General features: G+C 38.7%; 5 protein-coding genes across 7 annotated transcripts; all 5 read right to left on the bottom strand.

The window, feature by feature from the left end:
- Positions 1 to 157: 157 nt before the first annotated feature.
- Positions 158 to 1,860, bottom strand: LOC111591863 (dipeptidase 3). The gene is made up of 3 exons (XM_023303745.2): positions 934 to 1,860; positions 602 to 777; positions 158 to 547 (listed from the first exon to the last, which is right to left on the bottom strand). The coding sequence occupies exons 1-3, from the start codon at positions 1,765 to 1,767 to the stop codon at positions 202 to 204; spliced, it is 1,356 nt and encodes a 451-aa protein (XP_023159513.1). The 5' UTR covers positions 1,768 to 1,860; the 3' UTR covers positions 158 to 201.
- Positions 1,861 to 2,229: 369 nt separating this feature from the next.
- Positions 2,230 to 3,463, bottom strand: LOC111591873 (uncharacterized protein C7orf26 homolog). The gene is made up of 2 exons (XM_023303756.2): positions 3,315 to 3,463; positions 2,230 to 3,251 (listed from the first exon to the last, which is right to left on the bottom strand). Exons 1-2 carry the CDS (start codon positions 3,394 to 3,396, stop codon positions 2,230 to 2,232), a joined length of 1,104 nt encoding a protein of 367 aa, XP_023159524.2. The 5' UTR covers positions 3,397 to 3,463.
- Positions 3,464 to 3,715: 252 nt separating this feature from the next.
- On the bottom strand, positions 3,716 to 8,753 carry LOC111591866 (WD repeat-containing protein 26 homolog). The gene is made up of 4 exons (XM_023303748.1): positions 8,556 to 8,753; positions 6,400 to 7,382; positions 5,255 to 6,210; positions 3,716 to 5,196 (listed from the first exon to the last, which is right to left on the bottom strand). Exons 2-4 carry the CDS (start codon positions 6,892 to 6,894, stop codon positions 4,716 to 4,718), a joined length of 1,932 nt encoding a protein of 643 aa, XP_023159516.1. The 5' UTR covers positions 6,895 to 7,382; positions 8,556 to 8,753; the 3' UTR covers positions 3,716 to 4,715.
- A 550-nt stretch (positions 8,754 to 9,303) lies between these two features.
- Positions 9,304 to 10,826, bottom strand: LOC111591861 (lipoyl synthase, mitochondrial). Its single transcript, XM_023303742.2, has 5 exons — positions 10,679 to 10,826; positions 10,289 to 10,621; positions 10,072 to 10,228; positions 9,955 to 10,012; positions 9,304 to 9,895 (listed from the first exon to the last, which is right to left on the bottom strand). The coding sequence occupies exons 1-5, from the start codon at positions 10,715 to 10,717 to the stop codon at positions 9,388 to 9,390; spliced, it is 1,095 nt and encodes a 364-aa protein (XP_023159510.2). The 5' UTR covers positions 10,718 to 10,826; the 3' UTR covers positions 9,304 to 9,387.
- A 458-nt stretch (positions 10,827 to 11,284) lies between these two features.
- LOC111605743 (neuronal membrane glycoprotein M6-a) lies at positions 11,285 to 15,109 on the bottom strand. 3 transcript variants are annotated; one of them, XM_023324447.2, is made up of 5 exons: positions 15,038 to 15,109; positions 14,659 to 14,950; positions 12,435 to 12,594; positions 12,067 to 12,371; positions 11,288 to 11,998 (listed from the first exon to the last, which is right to left on the bottom strand). In XM_023324447.2, the coding sequence occupies exons 2-5, from the start codon at positions 14,660 to 14,662 to the stop codon at positions 11,721 to 11,723; spliced, it is 747 nt and encodes a 248-aa protein (XP_023180215.1). In that variant the 5' UTR covers positions 14,663 to 14,950; positions 15,038 to 15,109; the 3' UTR covers positions 11,288 to 11,720. The 3 variants fall into 3 exon arrangements, with proteins under 3 accessions (XP_023180213.1, XP_023180215.1, XP_023180214.1); XM_023324445.2 differs by lacking the exons at positions 14,659 to 14,950; positions 15,038 to 15,109 and adding an exon at positions 13,033 to 13,423 and having other exon boundaries at positions 11,285 to 11,998; XM_023324446.2 differs by having other exon boundaries at positions 14,659 to 15,108.
- Positions 15,110 to 15,286: the final 177 nt, after the last annotated feature.

Here is a 15,286-nt window from a genome sequence, read left to right as displayed (position 1 = left end):
ATAGGTTTTTGTTTAATTAGATATTTAAGTAAGTTAAATTTTATTTTTAAACGATAATAATGAATGACAAACATAATTATTAATCTATGTAATCGTATGATTTATTTATCTAAAGTTTAGCAAGCTACTTGCAGAAAATATTTGACTGACTGAAGTCATAAAATATAAAATCAAAAAACAAGAAACATATCAATTAGATACTTATGTCTCTGGATAGCGGCAATATGAATTGCTTTCGATCGACTCGTGGGGTATCCATTCCTCGTATAGGGGCAAACGATTTTTGAGCGCTTCAATTTCGCGCAGAATTCTCATTACATTTCCGCCAACCAGTTTCTTGATCGCCGCATTGCCCCAGACTCGATCTCGAGCCAGCTCTGCCAGCAATAGAGCATAACTCTTGGGAGCACCACCCAGGCCAATGTGATCCACACCAGCCACCTTTCGTACATAGTTAATGGCAATTATTGCCTCCCTCACATTAATTGGTCGATCTCCACAGCGCTCCAAATTCAGTAGAATAACTCCACCATTTTCGGGCAGCAAACTGAAATGTTTTCAGTAAATAACAGAGATTCTGAATTCCAGACTGACAGCTTACCTGAGCACATGGTCCGGTATAGAAGCCACGTTGGTGCCATTACACATGGAAAGCGGAGCAGCATTCATCAGAAGAACAGGTGCCTTGGCGGTGCGCAGGGCTATTATCATTGCCGTCTCACTCAGCTGCGATATCTCCACCAACATGCCCAGGCGATTCATTTCGAATAGCATTGTCTGAAAAGTAATAAAAGCCAAAAGTTTATTTGAAAGTCTTTAAAAAAGTACTGAAAGCGTGTATCGAGAGAAATTTATGAACAACAAAAATACATAAATACATAATTTTAAGAAGAAAAATTTAATAAAAACATCATTCAATCTATTTGCATTCACCTTGCCGAATTCATTAAGCGAATTGGTCGCATTCTCTTCGATTAGATAGTCCCTTCTCCTGATGGCAGCTGAAGCCCAAGGCGTGGTGCACTCCAAGCTGGTAATTGAAACGAATCGTGCGCCCAGCAGGTAGAGCGAACGCAGAACGGCCAGGCTGGTGCCCAGGGCGTGGCCGCCGCCGATGCCCATAAGCACAGCCACCTCGCCTCTGATATGTGTCTGTTCCATCTCATCGGCAGACTCCACAATGTGCATGGAGTTGGTGGCAGCCGTGATGCGTTTCGCCTCATCGATGCCCTCCAGCACCAGCTGCACTGCATCCAGGTACTGGGCGCCGCAGTGCACTGCAATGGGCCACAACACGGCACCAATATGATTTTGCCTTATATCGGTCATGCCGCTGCTGTTTAGCTTCACATCACTTGGCGGCTTCCAGGCGCCCTCAATCAGAGGTGATTCCGTCAGAAGCCGTCGAATGAATGCCAAACGTGCCTCCAGCAGCGACGAGGAGCGCAACTGAAGTGCCAATGGAATGCCACCAGCCATGGCAATGCACACTAGAACCACGCAAACGCCTACCAAAATCTTTCGACCCCGCGCACTACCCGGTCGCTCGGCGGACGACTCACTGCAGGAGTCCTTCTTGCAATTGTAGCTCGGGATGCCGCCATTGGCGCAATGCAGCTTCTCATTGCCCCCACCGAACTTAGTTATCTCCGCTGGCAGCTCAATGTCCGCGATCTCAGTGAACACAAAGCATTGCTGCTTGCAATGCGGCTGGTGCTGATGCAGCGGGTGCACCTCCATAAAATCACGATTTGGCACTGGATTCATTGCATCCTCTAAAGTATGCAACAATTTTATTTATCTGTATAAGCAGCTTTTTTCCAAAATAAACAGCACAATGCGAGAACTTCGCTGTATTGATTTTCCTTTTTCAATTTACTCGCTTGGAGGTCCTGCGCACTGAAGTCCTAGCCAAAGTTTTGATAGTCTGGCAGCATTTCTAAATTAATTTAAAAAACTCTGTTATAAGACTCTTAAATAAGTCATTGACAGCGATAAAGAAACAGTTAGCCACCACCTTTCTATGCGATTCTCACTTGAGGCACAGAGATATAAAGAAGTACTTTAACTTACCTATTTAGCCTCTCTAATATATTCACATGAAATCACAATTGACACAAAGCAACAGAATTTAATTAAATGTAGAAACATTTAGAAAATATTTGAAATTTAATAGAAAATCTATATAAAGATAACTTATTGAATACGTATCTATTTTGTAATTACTAACTAAACTTTTTTATGAGCAGCTAGCACAATATTCATTAGTGCATGGTGCGGCAGAGTCTCCAGCACGCACAGCAACTGGATATGATTTGTGATGTAGTTGGAGGCCAACGCTATTTGCACGGCTTGAGCAAAGCGTTCCATGCATTTTTGATAGGCGGCATCCTCTTCAGGCGCTACTTTCGTCTCAGTGAGACGAGCGCAGTACTTTTGTAAAGATGTTACAATCTGCATTAGATCCTGAGCATGCAAAGGCGTTGACTCGCCGTTGTTGACTGTTTTTAGTAGTGTGTGAAGCAATGATAAATGCAAATTGCTATAAGCCTGTCGATTCGAGACCAATGGGGCTAATACCACCCAGCGCAACAAACCAGCCAGCGGGGTCGCAAACGGCATGGCAATGGCGCCAGCAGGTAAAACAAGCGACTGTTGTGGTGCCTGGCAGAGCTGCGGATTCTCTGTCGTCCATTCTGTAATTACATCTAGTAGTGCATCTGGTGGTGGTGTCAGAGCGCCGCTACGCTTCTCATTTAGGTAGAGATCAGCCACGGCCACCATAAAATTAGCAGCAAAGTGCGGACCTACCAAGGGTAGATGTCTTAGTTGCTCAGGAGTTTTGCGCGAAAACGAAATAAAGTCGCTCACTATGTTCTGGGCAACCTCTAAGCTAGGCGGCGTCTTGCAGCCCACTTGTTGCATCCATGTGCCAGCCGAAGAGAGCAGTGGGGCTACCGAGCCCGATACCGCAGTGCTTATTAGTCTAGATAGAAGCCTAGATCGCTGTGGCGTCAAATGACTCCCAAATAGAGAGAGAAATATCGCATTGCGTGTATCATCCCGGCCAGGCCTTGAGAAGTAATCAATGAGGGCGAGAATCAATTGGAACTCTTGATAGATATTCATTTGACTAATGCCCCCTGTTTGCATTTTGCGCACATCTCCATCCTTGGCACGTTCCAGAAATATGAATTCGGAAATGATTTGCATTGCCAAGTTCTGTTTATTTCGGCTTGCAATGAGAGTCTCTGCAACAAGACATAAACATTGCATACAAGAGGCGGATAAGGAATCGATGTATTTGTACTGACCTAATCGAGTAAGTGCCTCAACTGCACACATTGGGTACTCGAATTTCCGCAAACTAACTTTACCATCTCCTACAGAAGCCATTTCTGTAAAAATTATTAAATACGTATTCTTCAAATGTTGTTTTCGGCCTAAGGTTGTTGTTTTACAGTTCAGTGTTAATTTTAAGAACAGCTGATTGGCATTAACTATCGCTTATTAGTTATCGATAACAAATTTTGCGGAGATTTTAAAAAATAGGTTTCCTTCCACACCACAGATCGTTACATATATATTTAGAATACAATAAAATACAAAACAAATTGGAAAAAGACGGCAATATCATTTATTTTGATCAATGGTAAAAGTGTTTCTTTTTCCTAATGCATTATTACCAATTAATTTATGGTCAAATTTGAATTACATATGTATGTAAATAGCGCTATCATTATTGCATGTATTGATTATAAAATAAAATTGGGGTTTTCGTTATATCAGTAATTTGGTTAAACTTTGTTAACAACAAACATCAGTTAATGTCGAAACTAAAGTCTGTTTAACGTGAGATGCGACTACAGCCCTAAATCAATAAGTAATTAACAATTAAAAGTGTATTAAAAGCCCGCTTGCCTCCATATTCAGTTAAAATATGAAATATTACTGAACGTATTCAGTCTGATTGATATATTTTAACCGAACGCAATGCGAATCGAAGTTGACAAAGTAGTTAAAATGGCAAATGTTAAACAAAATGGTTCGGCACATTTTGAAAGTTGATAATAATTAAAAGCCAATACACAATACATAAGCATGTAAATAAATATACATACATATGAGTAATAAGTTTTAAAAAAAAATACTATTGTTTCTCGAAAAGCTTTAAACAGTATCCATACATACGCGCGTCTAGGCGTTTGTGTTTGTGTCCGATTATGTGTGAGACAATGTCAATGTACCTTATATAACTTTAATGCTAATTGTAAGTCATGCTGCTCATCCACATTGTTTTTTGTAATGGCAGTCTTGTGTTTGTCGCCGTCCCGGCAAACAAATTGCAACTTGCTGCTGGTTGCTGATTGCTGGGATATGCGCACCACATTTAGATCGACATTGGGAGTTTACTTACGACTAATTCAGAGTAATCACGTACCTATTTATGTAGACTTACGCATTAGAGGATTTGAACACACACAAACATAGGAAAATATCTAAAGACTAATCGAAACGGACGAAACTTAAGCTGGATATTATGATTGAAAGTTGATTGTGGTAAAAAATCGATTGCATATAGTTTAGAATTAACAAGTATTCGTTTATAGCTATAGATTCTGACTTTTTTCTTTTGACTAATAAACCCCATTTTCATATTGCAAACCTCTACTGCGCAGACACCACATAAATAACTCGTTAAGCAAATTGCGGGTTTAGGTCATGTTCCACGAGGACGACGATGAACTGGATGAGCAATCGTCACTCTCTGTCGTTGCATTGCTGCCCGTCGGTTTAGGGCCCCAAATACGAACGGTGGCATCGTCGCTAGCGCTGGCCAGTAAGGACGGATAGACTGGATTCCAGGACACGCAGTTAACCGTCTTGGTGTGACCGATCAGCTTGGCCAATGGCTCCTCACGCTTGAGATGCCAAATATACACAACCTTATCCTCGCTACCGCTCGCTACAAAGCTCTCGTTTACCCCGCCAAAGCAGGAGTGAATAGCAAAGTTGCTTTGTCGTATGCCCTGAAAACGACGCACCAGACACTTATCCTCGATATCCCATAGATGCAAGCCCTGATTGGACACATTCAACAAAGCCAAGCGATCGGCCGAATTGATGCTAAATGTCATAATTGGATGCGGCTCTCGCAGTATATCAAAGTCCGAGCGTGGGTTATCGAAATTATAGCTGCAATTCAATTGGAATATTATAAACTAGAATATATCTGTTATATGTTAATACTCACCCTCTTATGCGATAATGATTATCGGCTGCCAATATAGTTTTGTTATCTGCACGAAAGGCGACGCTATTTACACGTACTCCCTCCCATGAGTCGATTAATGTGCCGTTCAGATCGCACAGATATAGTTGGCCTTTTTGGCCACCGCAGACAAAATGATTGCCATCACGGCTGAATGTGCCACAGGCCAGGCTATCGTCGAGGGATTGCGAGAACTTCACAACCAACTTGCCATCGTCTACATTCCAGATAAAAAGCTCGTGCGAGTCCTCGGTACCGCCCACTAGAATAAGCTTTGAGTCCGGACTCCAGCTGACGAAGCTAACGTTCAACTGCGCCTGACCGTCGAGCACACGACGATTTTTGAGCGTCAGTTTGTATGGATCTACATCCCAGATGATCACAGTGGAGTCTTTGCTGCCCGTTGCCAACTTAAGGCCATCAGGCGAGAACTTACAGAACCAGACCTCGTCACAATGATCGGTCAGTACTTGTATTGTCTGCATGGGAAAGCCATCTGTGGTGCAACAATGATCTGTTAGCAGCGACACCGTCTGCAGGTTTGTCTCCCAAGCCATATCGTGAAAAGGGCAGTCTTGGCTCTGCAGCTCTACCGCCTGCTGAAGCAACGTGCGCAGGCGACGCGGCGACATCATCACCGATGGCGGCATAAATGTCTGCAAACGTTCCATCACAAGTGCACGCGATGTTATGCCCTTGCCCTCCCATTTGGCGCGCTGGTAGAGGTCATGATTGGTCGAACACATCATATAAGAGGATAATTGATGCACACGCGAAATGTTGTGCTGCAGTGGCGTCAGTTCGCTGCGCAGCACGTGCAATGCATCCAACGGATTGCCATCATCCAAATGCTCCAAGTATTTCTGCTCTAGCAAAATGAATTTCATTTCCGTTATTATTGTTGATGATTTGCCATTATCAATCAATGGCTCCAAGTCCTGAAAATAAGATTATAGTAAGATGTTGAAGGCCAGCTTAATAAAAGAAAAGATGATTAGAGTTGTGCAAATATTAAGTATAGATATTATATGAAATATCATCATCATTTATGTCATCTAGTAGATGCTCGCATATCCGTACTGTATATAAACATTCTTAATGGATATACATAAGTTCTAAACACCTACCTTTAGATCAGCGTCTGCTTTATTCCAGTCACCCACAAGAACATGTTCCCTGAACTTTGTGGCCGACGGATGCTCCAAGTAACAGTTGGATTCCACCATTAAAGTCTTTACCGACTTCTCGAGACCAACGTCGTGCAGATATTGGCCAATGAGGCGTATAATCTCTTGATTTGACTTGTCCAAATGAATGCCACTGTATCCGCTATTATTCTCTCGATTGTTTTCACCGTCCACTGCACAAACATTATTGCTGCCATTGTTATTTGCTGCGAAACCATTGTGCTTTACATCATGGCCGTTTGTCGTATTATTGCTATGGCCGCTCGAGGGTTGGGCAATTTCATCGGCTGCCCCATCGCCCCCGGCACCAGTGTCGTTGGTGACATTGTCGCTGCCTACGGGCAGCTCCACAGCGGTGCTAGAACCTTCTGAGGTGCCGCCGGCAACTCCTTGTGTTGTGGAGGGCGACAACGCTGTCGTATTCTGCATATTCATGCCAGAATCGTTGTTGTTGTCGTTTATGTTGTTGTTGCTGTTAGTATTGCTATTGCTGTTGCAGTTGTGTGTATTGGAGGTGTCCGTTGGGGACGTTGTGGAATTTGATTGCAGTCTACTTGCGTCCGTATTGCTTTTGCTTTGTCGTGATTCACTTCTGTTGCTCTGTAGCTGTTGCTGTTGCTGTTGCGCTGCTCTAGACGTAGACGCTGCGTTTGAGTCTACAGCAGAAACTGAATTTGATCCACCTGAGCGACGTCCCTTTTTGCGCGGCGGCTGGTCCCCGGCTGAGGCACCAGTTGCAGCAGCCTTTCTGTTCTTTCTATCAATTTTGAGTACTTTTTAGGATCCGCACGGCAACAAGTAGCCACCACTCCACTCCACTCTTCACGTCTGTCCAATCCGTATCGGCCTACTTTTTATCTGTTAATCACCCGCCACGCTGACTCTGGATCTTGGGATCGTTGATAACAATGAGCTCCGATCCACTGCCAAGAGAAAGATAATTAAATTTAATGTAATTTAAATCGCATCAATTGTCAATATACGTATATTTGTTTATATTTATATAAATTAATATTATATAATAAATTTACATTTATAATTTTTCAAGCTGTGAAAAGTTCACAAAATATTTGCTAATCATTGAGAATCTATTGTGAACAAAAATGCGTTTATATTTTACTACGCAGCACGCTGTAGATTTTCTTATCTTTTATGTTTGCCATGTGTGCAATAAAAGGGATTATAGTATCTATATGTTTCATATTTCAATCTATTGAAATTAATTTGTATTTAATCTGTGTATTTGATCGGCAACAAAATAGTCAGATGAATCTATTTTATACATAAATACGTATGATATACTAAACTTTCGAAGTTACGATTGCAACGCAACTAAAGATTTTCATATTCTAAATAAATATATATATATTTCTTTTTAATATTTATTAATTAATAGCACACACATACACATTTGTCAATTTATATTTTATATACACATGTAAGTCTGCATGTGTCTTCATCAATGATGTACACAATATGTACCCCAATCTTATGAAAATTGGTGTACCCACATACATGCATACATATAGGCCATGCATTTATGCTGCATGTATGTGTTAAAATGCATTTACTACTTGTAATAATACTGGTTCGGGTATGCATAGCCAAAAAGAAGCCCGAGCACAATCGGGTTTTTAACAGAAACGAGCCGAGCACCGAGCTAAGAGTGTGCCAGAAAGGGAACAATTGCATTCAAAACAAAAACAAAGTGGAAACAAAGCTGCTGTTGGTGAACACCAATACATTGGCACGCTTGCGTTGCTCTTCCATGGTCGTCTCTGATGTAGTATATGTATATGTATGTGCATTTATATATAAGTATAAATATACATATATATACATTTATTTATTTATTTACGACATACTCGCGTAAATTCACGTATTAATTTTTACTTTTTGACCACACATGATCATTTAGTTGCTCCTGCATTTACAGTTAAGCACTAATGGGTTAAAAATTCGTAGACTTCCTACTCTTTGTGTCGCACATACACACATACGCACACACACTCCAACACTGTGTGTAAAAACAAAAACGCACTACCACACACGCATACATATCCAGATTACATATGTATGCATGCATATGTACGTACACATAAATACAGCAAACTGCATACATATACAGCTTATTTTATTTCATATCTGCATTTCTTTTTTAACGTTCTGTATGCAGACATTAGTATATATTTCGTTTAGTAATTAGTTATTTTACAACGTATGTATTGCCTTATGAGTTTACGATGAACTTCTTTTATGCACTTTCAACTAAAAACAACGACAAATGGTCACACAATAGATAAAACGAAAAAAACGTAGCTTAAGTGTGCCCAAATAAAATCGGAGGTAAAAAAAATATTTTAGTATTTATAATATACCGAAAGCAACTAATTTTTCTAGCCTTGAATAGCATTGGATTGATAAGCTATCAATGATGAAACAAATATTTTGTAATGATATTTAATAACATATCAAGAATTGTTATTCTATAATGACAACCTATACACAAAATAAATAAGAAAATAAAATAAAGTACATAATACGACAGATATCTAAATAGTTTTTGTATTTTACGTGATAATGGCAACACTATCAACGAAAGCGCATAATTCGACATGTTAAATGCTAATCGTTTAAAGTAGTCGAAATCCGATCATCGAGTGGTACTTTTGTATCTACGTTTGTATATATATATATATATTATTATTGTATTTATATAGAGCTTATAAGCAAGTGCGGTGAAACTTATTGAATACATATCCTTGTATTTAACGCGAAGTTTAATATTTCTATATTATAAATGTGATTAAATTTTATATAATAGTATAGAATATTTTTGGGTATTATTAAGCTATATATTTAACAATTTATTAACAAATTTATGTATGTACAAACAAATAAATTTGAATCAATCTGAGTTCCATTCAGTTAAACCGATTTTCTACGATTTGCTAGGATGCTCGTAATGAAGAACTCGCCAGCTTTGTAAGAGCTACGCACAAGAGGTCCACTGGCAGTATAAAGAAAACCTAGCTCATTGCCTCGCTGCTCCCAATGCTTAAATTTCTCCGGCGTAACATACTCGATGACTTTGAGGTGCCTCTTTGTAGGCTGCATATACTGACCAAGGGTCAAGCACTCGACGCCAACTTCTCGCAAATCTAACATTGTTTGCTCTACTTCTGCATCCGTTTCGCCTAGACCCAGCATTATGGAACTCTTTGTAATGAGATTCGGATTGAACTTCTTGGCCTCGCGCAACACTTGAAGTGTTTGTCTATAGTGAGCACGGCGATCACGTACAAATGGCGTTAGCTTTTCCACTGTTTCTATATTGTGTGCATACACATCAAGACCGCAACTCGCAATTGTCTTTACACACTCGAAATCTCCACGAAAATCGGGCACCAAGCACTCTACAAATATGTTGGAGTTGCTGTAAGAAAATAAGTTTGTAATTAGAATATTTAAAGCCAACAATCAATTATTGCGTACCGTGCTTTAATTTCACGTACTGTCTCTGCAATATGTTTGGAGCCGCCATCAGGAAGATCTGCGAGTGTTACATAAATTAAATAGCTGACTTATTGCTTTTATCAGTTTGAACGTTACCATCACGATCCACAGATGTCAACACTATATAATCCAGGCCCCAGGATGAAATTGCTTTGGCCGTGTTCACAGGTTCGTTAACATCCAAAGGCGGAGGCGCTCGAGCAGTTTTTACCGAGCAGAAGCGACAGCCGCGCGTGCAAGTGTCCCCCATTAGCTGTAATCAACAAAATATATGTTATCAGCTATCAGCAAAGGTGGCATAGGTCTTACTTACCATAATTGTCGCCGTCTGTGTTCCATGCTCGCCACCGCCCCAGCATTCGCCGATGTTGGGGCAACGCGCCTCCTCGCACACTGTGGACAGCTTCAAGTCTCGTAGCTGAGATTTAATCTTAGCATAATTCTTGCCCATTGGGATTGTTGTCTTTAACCATGGAGGCAGACGCAATTGTTGGGTTTCTCCCTTTTCGCGACGCAATTTGCCATCGTAGTTATCCCAGTCGTCTTTCACACCGTCCGAATTTCGGATAAAATCTTGAAAATTTGGGCCCTTTGATAACCGTTCACGAATTTCTTCCAGCTTTTCGACGCGTGTCGATGCTGTTCGCTGCAAATTAAACCAAAAATTAGTCTGCATCTATATTTTTAAAGTGATAATACTAACCACCAAATTAGTCGTTGGAGCATTGAGTTTTCGTAACATTGTTTTTAAAACTATATAAGTGTTTAATATATTCGCATCTGTTATTTATTAGTATCTTACGAAATAACTAGATACCAATCGATTTCTATCGATATATCGTCCAATCTGAAAAAAAGATGTGTGTATATTAGTGATCGATAAAAGAAAGAATAATGCTGAAATAAATACTAAGCAATCAGGCTGAGTCCATTATGCTCTAAACATACATTTACATTTATAAATAATTTATTAATCGATAGCACAATAAATGCAACCGTTTATTTTTTACCGCTTGACGCTGTTTTAAATAGGTAAAGTGGGCGTACAATATGTTTTACATTTACGGTAATTCTGCAAATATAAAAATGCAATTTTTATAGTCTGCGTAAATTATTAAAATTTCTTTATTTATATGCAATTATATACATATGTATATTAATATATAATTAATGCGTAATTATGTAAACTTATATATATGAATAAGCATGCGTACTTAAAAGTTTACGAATATATTGATTGATTGATCTTATGTTAGTTGTATGAATTTAAAAACAAAAAACATAAACTGGCGTAAAAAAATTAAGCTAAATAAAAATAATTCTGATATTTAGGGTGATCTAAGCCAATTACAAATAAGCATTTGTGGACGGAAAATATATTCTTTCGTTCATTGTAAGAACATTTGAACGTTAGATTAGTTTAAAACCTCTATTGGAATGTTTCGCAGTGGTGGGCAGGAAAAGTTACACTGTTCATAATTGCGATACTTATATGATGTAGATGTATATATAAATACAGTTCTAAAAGTGTGTAAATTTGTGTGTCTTTCATTGGCATTATGTGCCTAAATTTATATTAAAATATATTGAACAATAAATTAAGCAATAATATCTTAAAGAACAAAACAGATTACTCAAATTTTCGAATAAAAACAAAACTCCTAAAGCTATAGATGAATTTCGTTGCATTTCTGTGTCTTTGTGCTTCTTTGATGAAGCTCGAATCGAATAGTTTTAAATAAATCCTAGAAGCGATCTTTCGATGTAGCGCTATATTCTAGTTCGTTAAGATTTTGTATTTCTTGCAGTTCCTGGAACTTCTCATGATCACGAATGTGCGCGTAATTGGCAGAAAGGCACATCAGATAGTGCACAAGACTTAGAATGACCAAAAGCGTGGACAGCGTAGCTAGAATGAACATAACCTCAGCGTTCTCAACGCCATCCTTGCAGAATGCCTTGATTTCGTACTTTTCGCATACTTTCATGTCCTCAAGCTTCGTGTTTGGTGGAAACATGAAATCTGTAGGTGAGAGTAAATTTATTTAATTTTTTACTTTCAGTTAATATATTATTTTAATCTCATCTTACGAAATTGTGTCAAATCAATGCAGCTTAGCGAGTGCTCGACACTCGAACACATGTTCCAGAACATGGTGTAAATAAATGTTACTACAACCAAGAAGCATAAAATGAGCGTCCACACGAAGTTAAGTAGATACGTAATGCCCATTAGCACTGCACAGGAGATGCGACCGCCGACGCGTGATCGCCACGCCCGGTAAACCTTATAGCGTGTCGCACCCGTTGCTAGAAAGCCCACAAACAATATCATAAAACCAAGAGCAGCCATGCCAGCGGCAATTATAACAAATATCATCTGTACGGCCTCGATCCTGAAATACAAATGTTGTGTATGAGTCACGGTTATCAGAATAAGGCAGCATTAACTAGCTCACCATATTAGTCGCAGGTGGAAGACTTGATCCATCATAATAACTGTTAGCGATGCTCCTCGATACATTGTGCCACAGAATATGCCAACGCCCAGCAGGCACATAAGTGTTGCAATTAGCGTTGCATAGGGTATGCGAGCCATACATGATTGGCAACAGTCCGCTGAAAAGATTAGCAATAGAATCAGTTAATGAGATTAGGAATTAACAGAATATAAAGTTTTCCAATTGTAAACAGTTCACATTACAAACATCAGTAACGAATGTAATTCAAATTACAATCTTGTTTTTAGACAATTACAGATATTGCATGTTCTAAATTTCAGTGTTGATAAACGGTGCAGCAAAGTAAGCTATGCACTATATGAACTAAAGCACATAATTTCCGCATGTGCTTGTAATAAAGTGTAATTAGGTGACGAATTGGTGCGAGGTAAACATACACATGCATAGGTACGCATGTGTACATACTCTCACACATAAACAGATATAGTCAAGATAAGAGCAGTGATAAGGCACACGAAATGCAGGTGGACAAAGACAAAAAATAGTGCGTAAGCCATATTCTGTGCCATGTAATATTTTTAAGTATGTATATTACCTTCACCGCCGCGTTCAGTGTACCTATCCAAGGAGCGATCCGACTGGTAGGCACTGTGTCGCCTATTCTGGTAGGGATTATTGTTATAGGCACGCGTAAGCACCCCACCATCGTCTTCGAAGTTCGTTTCGAGCAGTATTTCTTCGCGTGGATCTCGAATACGATCACGATTATTGTTATTCCCTTTGCCAGACATTGTGCGCAACGAAGTATCTATTGAATTTCGATTTTTCAGATCTCGCGTAGCTGTTTGTTGAGTAATGTTTAATGCTCTTTAACCGCGCACTTCACATTTCTTTTTTCTTTTAATAAACTTAACACAATATGTGAATCACGCTCACTTCGACGTCACCGGGAACAAGCAGACTGAAGCTTCGCTCTTGGCCTGCGTATTCTACTTGTGTGTATCTAGTGAGCCCTTCTCACTCAACGGCAATCGTGCTCTCTTCACATTCGACTTCGACTCCACTCACTGCTCGCGGTTTTCTGTCTGCGTGAGTACGAATTTCGATTTCGTGTTGAGCAAATTAACGCTCGTTGTTGTTGCTGCTCTCTGGAACTGAGGTGCGGTTGGAGCCAGTTTGTTTGCAGAGAGAGTTAGCGAGCAACAAGAACTTATTATCTCATACGGCTTATCAGTTTTACTCTCTTTCGATATTGGGCAGAACAGCAGAACTGTTGACCAACTGCTAACTGACAGTGGTCATTCGAATTCGAAATTTAAACAGTCTTATTCTGGTTCAATTGAAGTATTCAATTGAAAGGTCACGTACAGCAAGTGACACACGACATACATAAGCACATATATGTCCATATGTGTGTATATAAATTGCATATGCCAATTTGTAGTTCTTCTTTGTTCAATTGAGCGGCTTAAAGCTGAGCTAAAGTTCACATCTGCAATGCGAACTGAAGTGAACTCTCAACATTTACCTAACGCTAATTAAAGCATTAAAGCATAATAAACGTCAAAAATAGTAAGTATATACATTTTTTAATATATGCTTTCTAATTTTTGAAAACTTCAATGAATTTACGCAATAATTAGTCGTATATATAATAAAAATATCTAAACGAATTGTAGAAAAGTGTAAGTCGTAAATGGCCAAGTGTAACCTGAAAATTTTTTGGGTAAACAATAGTTTAATAAAAATAAATTACCATTAATTTTAGTACATGTATTTTCTTTCATCTTTACGCTAAGATCGTTAATTTTTCAGATTACCTTTGTGCATTGTTTCACGCGTATTTGTACTTTCGTTATTTGCTGAAAATTTGCTAGACCCTTTTAGTATTTTTTGAAATTAACAAAAAAATGTAAATAAGTTACTTAAAAACACACTTAAAATATTGTATATTTTTTATGTATTGAAAATCTAATCCTATAAGCCATCCCATATAATTAATTAATTAATAAATATCCCAAAGGTAAAAAAGGGTACTAAACAAAGTCGGATTAATGCTTGAATGTTGTTTGTTTGTCTGTATGTGTGTATGAATATATGTTTGTAAGATAGTTTCAGCGCGAGCTTTGCATGTTCGAAATTCACATGCAAACGGAACTGCATCATTTCTTAAAAACTAGGTCATTGAGTTATGAGCATTTAATATTACAGTGAAACTTACGCATTTTGATTTGGTTAAATATCCTCTTCTTTAAATTATTTAAAAGTTGCAAATCAAGAACAATTCAAGCAGCTTTGCTGGCAGGATAATACGCGGGCTTGGTCTTGCAGTTGTTTACAGTTAATTTGTTTACATGTGTACGAACGCTATAAGATTGAGTGTGTATGTGTGTGGCACTGAATGAATGTGGTTGGAGGTGTTAGCTGGTACGCACGAACGAAGTCAACAGAAACCAGTTTTTGAGCTATGGGCCAGACTCTGCGCGACTAAGCCAAAAGAGACATGCCAACCACTAAATAATAATTGGGATTTATGAATTACACTTTATGTTTTGTAATTCATTTGAGATATATATATTTAATTTTTCTTAGGAACGCACATTTATTACTGAGCTCGTAAGCTCAGGAATAAAATAAAGCAAACTTAAAACAAACTGTGCAGCACTGTCAAAAACACTAAATTCGTGTGTATGTACAAAAAATACTAGTGATGTTAAAATGGTATCGATTTCATTTGTATATCGATGTTTAGAGATTTTAATAAAGCGATATTTTTAAACTAGTCAGCATGGAACCTATTATATTATTTTTAAACCTAGCTCTATTTTTTTTATATTAAAAAATAAAGT

This window comes from Drosophila hydei, unplaced genomic scaffold, assembly GCF_003285905.1.
Source record: "Drosophila hydei strain 15085-1641.00,03,60 unplaced genomic scaffold, DhydRS2 tig00000001-arrow-pilon, whole genome shotgun sequence".
In the NCBI taxonomy this organism is placed as follows: domain Eukaryota; kingdom Metazoa; phylum Arthropoda; class Insecta; order Diptera; family Drosophilidae; genus Drosophila; species Drosophila hydei.
This window is presented reverse-complemented; position numbering and strand designations above follow the sequence as displayed.